Source organism: Myotis brandtii, unplaced genomic scaffold (genome assembly GCF_000412655.1).
Source record: "Myotis brandtii unplaced genomic scaffold, ASM41265v1 scaffold274, whole genome shotgun sequence".
Classification (NCBI taxonomy): domain Eukaryota; kingdom Metazoa; phylum Chordata; class Mammalia; order Chiroptera; family Vespertilionidae; genus Myotis; species Myotis brandtii.
This window is the reverse complement of record NW_005360425.1, coordinates 2,021,510-2,026,908: the sequence shown is the minus strand read 5'-3', so window position 1 is coordinate 2,026,908 and position 5,399 is coordinate 2,021,510. Positions and strand designations below refer to the sequence as shown.

General features: G+C 49.9%; 1 protein-coding gene across 6 annotated transcripts in view; it reads right to left on the bottom strand.

Annotated features, from left to right (window-relative positions):
* Nucleotides 1-143: 143 nt before the first annotated feature.
* Nucleotides 144-5,399, bottom strand: part of SH3D21 (SH3 domain containing 21) — a 9,124-nt gene continuing 3,868 nt past the window's right edge. For 4 of the 6 annotated variants that reach the window (XM_014541544.1, XM_014541548.1, XM_014541549.1 and 1 more), the window contains 7 exons: nt 2,868-2,915; nt 1,929-2,022; nt 1,808-1,887; nt 1,611-1,705; nt 786-1,483; nt 625-688; nt 144-317 (listed from right to left, as the gene is read on the bottom strand). In XM_014541544.1, the coding sequence (XP_014397030.1) occupies nt 237-317; nt 625-688; nt 786-1,483; nt 1,611-1,705; nt 1,808-1,887; nt 1,929-2,022; nt 2,868-2,915 (1,160 nt within the window). In that variant the 3' untranslated portion in view covers nt 144-236. The remainder of the gene's footprint in view (nt 318-624; nt 689-785; nt 1,484-1,610; nt 1,706-1,807; nt 1,888-1,928; nt 2,023-2,867; nt 2,916-5,399) is intronic. The other 2 variants (XM_014541545.1, XM_014541547.1) reach the window with 2 other exon arrangements.

The following is a 5,399-nucleotide window of genomic DNA, read 5'->3' as shown; positions in this document are numbered from 1 at the left end:
GGGTAAAAATAGCCGTGCACAGGCCTTGGGAACAGTAATGAGAGCCACATGTTGGCCAGATGTGCCAGGAAGAGACTGCCAGGAATGCAGAGCACCAGCCCCGCCCGCCGCGAAGGCCCCGCCCCCGTAAGGACCAGGCCCGGTGAGCGTACACAGCAAAGTTTACTTTCTTGGCTTTCCCAGCGTTGTGTGCAAGGAAGTCGGTGCCGGAGGCAGCCTTCCCTCCAGGCTCCACCTTACTGCGTCTGCGTCTGCTGCTGCTGCGTGGGGCTGGAGCTTGGGGTCAGGGACTCCTTGATCCTCAGGTTCATTTGAACCTGGTGGGGAGACGGCGTCAGGGGAGGGCCCGCCACCAGCCCCCTTCCTGCCAGGATTCAGGGATTCGCACAGCACCCACCTCCAGCAACCGGCGCCTCTCCCTCTCCCTCTTCAGTTCCTCCCAGATGTCCATTAGCTTACTTCTGCAGACAAGAGAATGAGGGGAAGGGTGGGTCAGCCCTGCCCTTCTCCTTCCCACCCCCTCCTAACCCTCCCCCCTCCTAACCCGGTGGGGAGACGGCGTCAGGGGAGGGCCCGCCACCAGCCCCCTTCCTGCCAGGATTCAGGGATTCGCACAGCACCCACCTCCAGCAACCGGCGCCTCTCCCTCTCCCTCTTCAGTTCCTCCCAGATGTCCATTAGCTTACTTCTGCAGACAAGAGAATGAGGGGAAGGGTGGGTCAGCCCTGCCCTTCTCCTTCCCACCCCCTCCTAACCCTCCCCCCTCCTAACCCTCCCCGACTTACTCCAGCTGCTCCCCCATCAGCTCCAGGGCCTTCCTTAAAGACTCCACCTCCTCCTGTAGCTTCCTCACCTCCTCTTTGTCATTTTTGCTGACGGTGGGATTTTGTGGGACCAGTGAATGAAGGGTGGGAGTTCCTTTAGGGCCTGGAGTCGGCTTGATGGGAGGTGGATTCTTTTGAGCAGGGGCTACCTTTTTGTGGGCTGCCTCCTCTTTGGGGGTCGTTTCATCCTTCACAGGAGTCTTCTCCTGGAAGGCGGTGGGATCTGCCCAGAGTTGGACCACATTCTCAAGGGGCCCTGGCGTAGCCTCCAATTGGAGGTCAGAGCTGTCCCTTTTATCAAGGGGGTGTTCCTCTGGCTTATGGACCGAGGAAGACGTGCTCTTGGACTTGGACGGGGCTGCTTCCGGAGAGGGATGCACCTGAGTGTTGTCCCCAGAAGAGGTCTCTTCAGAGAGCATCTGATCAAAGGTCAAGGCCTTTTCTAGGGTGGAGGCCTCGTCCCCAGAAGAGGCCATCTTTGAGTAAAGGGCTTCATCTGCAAGTTCGACACCTAGAGCAGGGGCCTTATCCGCAGAAAAGACCCCTTCTGGAGTGCGGGCCTTGCGTGGAGGCAGGGTCTTCTTTGGGGTGAGTGTCTTGCCCGGAGTAGCGGTTTTATTCGCAGGAGGGGCCTTTGCTCGGCTTCTCCGCTCTTCCTCCTGTGGTGATAGAGACGAGGTCTCAGCTGAGGGCTCTCCTCGGCCTGGGATCCTTCACCCGCACACGCCATACCCCTGGGAAGCAGACTGCCCAGTCTCCCACGCTGCCATGTTGCAGGCCTCTCACCTGAGTGTTTGCAGGTCGCTGCCGGGTAGCCTGGGTTCTGGATCGCTTTCTGCCAGTGTGGCCCGGACCCCCAGCCAAGAGGCTGCCGCTGGAGCCTATGAGAGCAGAATGTCAGGGGCCTAGGCCTAGTAGGACGCTGAGTCTCTCCCCATCGGTCACCCAGTCCTCACCCAACTGAGGGAGGCAGCCAGGCTTACCGGAGTCTCGGGAGGGGCGCTTCTGACCGTCTCCACCAGGTGGCCTGCAACATATCCCCATCAGAAAGGCACAGCATTTCCTACGCACCCTCATCCTTCCCCAGCCCCACCCTGCTCCTACTTGGCTTTGCTGGGCCCAGTGTGGGCTGTCATCAGCTTCTTGACTGTAGGGAGGGTTGTTTTGGGCATCATCTTTTTTGATTCCTTAACAGGAGCTGGGAGGGAAGAGGTAAGTGCAGCGTTTGTTCTCACTTATCCATCCACCTGGGAGCCCCTGGCCCTGCCCTGTGCTGTGCGCAGGGATTAGGGACAGGAGGTGAATCGTGTGACTCCGCCTCTTGGGAGCTCCGGGGAAGCTGACACCTTCATGCCACAGGGGCATAGGGAACTGTGGGAGCACCCCAAAGAGCGCTCAGGGAAGGCTTCATGGGGGAGGTGGCTACTGCCAGTTCTTCAATCCATGCTTTTCTAAGACCTGTCCCTGCTTAGTGTCATGACTGGTCCAGACTTCATTTCTGTCCTGGACCATGGCAAGACCTTCCAGTTCACCCTCCCTGAAACTTCTTTGTCTTTCCATCTCATTTACTCCCTAAGAAATCCCACCCAGTCTCACGGGCTTAATTACCAGCAATAAGCCAAGGACTCCAACATATCACTTCTAGTTCCTCCCTCTTCCCTGAGCTCCACACTCAGATCCGACTGTCCTCCCATTATTTGCACTAGGAGAGCTAACGGGCATCACACACGCAACATGTTCAAAACCTGTCTCTTGCTTCCCAACCTCCCTGTTCCCTGAATCTGCTCCTTTCCCAGGGTTCCCCATTTCACCCAATCGCCCACTTGCTCATACCACAAAGTGAGGAGTGATCCTTGACCTCTTTTATACCTTTATGCTGCACACATCCAACCCTTCAGTAAATCCCGTCTGCTCTATCTTTAAAACATGTCCTACATCCACCTCTTTTCACTACCTCGGCCACTGAGCACTCCTGATCAAGTCACCACCATCTTCACCTGGACTATTGCAATGGCCTCCAACCTGGGCTTTGGCTGTACTCACCCTGCCTCTGGTGTGTTCTTCCCCCAGCAGCTTGAGTGAGCTCATGTTCTATTGGGAAGCAGACATAAACAAAAGAAGTAAAACATGCAGTGTGTTAGAGAGTAGGACATATGATTGAGGAAGGATAAGAATAGTTTTAAATGGGGTGGTCAGAACAGGCCACACTAAGGTGACATCAGAGTGGACACCTGAAGGCCGTCACACACATTGGTATTGGCATCCACGGACACACAGGCAGCCACCTGGAGTTTTACCCACTCATGCTTTATCACACAGACACATGCACAGATCCCCAGATGCCATGTTGCAATAGGCAAGAGCATGGGTCCTTGAATTCTTGCTCCATGACTTGACAGTTATGAGAAAACTTGGGTAGGTAAGTTAACCTGTGGCCCAATGTCCTCATCCATAAAACAGGGTGACCACAGTACACATCTTGTAGGGTTGTTGTGAAGTTTGAAGGACTTGACCCATATGAAGTACTAGAAGAGTGTTTGGCATACAGTCAAAGCTCGTAAAAATGTGTGGTTTTTTTTAGCCCTGGCTGGTTTGGCTCAGTGGACAGAGCATTGGCCTGTGGACTGAAGGGTTCAATTCCGATCAAGGGCATATGCCTGGGTTTCGGGCTTGATCCCCAGTAGGGGGCATACAGGAGGCAGCCAATTGATGATTCTCTCTCATTATTATATATGTGTGTGTTTTTAGAAATCGGGGTGACGTTGGTTAATAATGTCATATAGGTTTCAGGTGTCCAATGCTATGATACATCATCTGTATATCATGCGGTGTGCTCACCATCCCAAGTCAAGTCTCCTTTCGTTAAAATGGTAACTTTGACTTCTGCTTCCTGTGGAATGACTAATGAGGTGCCCTGTGGGGCTCTCACACTAGATATAATTGCTATGATATCCTGCTTAGGATACAATTTGGGGGCACTGTTGGACTTAAAAGAGGTAGGAGAGGGGCACAGAAAGGGAGAAATTGGGGCCAGAAGTAGAAGGCAGTCCCCTCTGAAAGAAGTCTTCCCCAACCAAGGTGTGCAAGACTCCCACACACCGAGATCAAGTCACGCGCTCCCACACGACGATCATAAAATATGAGAAGACAGGCCAGTGAGAGCAGAGTCAGCAGACACAGCAAACAACACACCTGGAATGCCAGGTGGAAAATACAGCACAGCCCTGTACAACATTTTTGAAGAAATAAAGGATGGGCCTGCACCCAAGCGCTGTCAGGAATAAAAAGACAGGTTTGGGAGGGGAAGAAAAGAAAAAAAGAAAAAAAGAAAAGAAAAGAAAAGAAAAGAAAGAAAAGAAAAGAAAAGAAAAGAAAAAAGAAAAGAAAAGAGAAAAGGAAAGAAGAAAAGAAAAGAAAGGAAGAGAGAGAGAGAGAGAGAGAGAGAGAGAGAGAGAGAGAGAAAGCTAAACTACTGGAGGTGAAAACAGCACTCCTAAAATAAAATGCAATGTATAAATTAAACACAGATCAAACATAGCCAAAAAGCTAGAGAGAAAATTAGTAAACCAGAAGTATCGTGAGACAAGAAGTAAAAAACTTGAAAGCAATGTTTTAAAAAAATGGATAATAGAAACAGGGCTTGACTATGTCTGAGTTAGTGGACAAATTTGCGCCCCACACGGCTATAAAACTGGACAGAAATGACAAAGCAACCATTTCAGTGCTCTGGAAATTGACCAAAGGCTAAAATAATCTGAGAAGCATTTATGCTTGGTGGGTTCTTGCCTACTCCTCCCCTCCACCAGACTCCTCCCATTCCCCAGCCCACATTGACTTTTGAGTGTGGGGCAGATTGAGGATCAGAAGGTTCACTGTCATGGTTGAAGGGAACTCAATCAATTTGAGGTATAACATTGGATTTGGCATTGGTTTCATAGATATGATACCAAAACCACAAGCAACCAAAGAAAAAAATAAATAAATGGGACTTCATCAAAATTTAAAATTTTGTGCATTAAAGGACGCCATCAAAAAAGTAAAAAGTTACCCTGGCCGGGTGGCTCAGTTGATTGGAGCATCATCCCATGTACCAAAAGGTTGCAGATTTGATTCCTGGTCAGGGCACATACCTAGGTTGCAGGTTCCATCACTGGTCAGGGTGCATACAGGAGGCAATAGATCAATGTTAATGTTTCTCTTTCTCTCTCTCTCAAATCAATTAAAATACAAGTAAATAAAAATGCTAATGGGACTGCTGTAATGAGAAGAAGAAATAGAGAGAGAAACCTAGGCATACCGAATTAAAATGGCAATAAATAAGTACCTATCAATAATAACCCTAAATGTAAATGGATTAAATGTTCCAATCAAAAAGCATAGGGTAGCTGAATGAATACAAAAACATACACAACTATAAGCTGTCTACAAGAGACCCACCTCAGAACAGAAGACACATACAGGATGAGAACGAAGGGATGGAAAAAAAATTTCATGCAAATGGAAAAGAAAAAAAAGCTGGAGTAGCAATATTCATATTTGACAAAATAGATTTCAAAATGAAGGCCTCACAAGAGA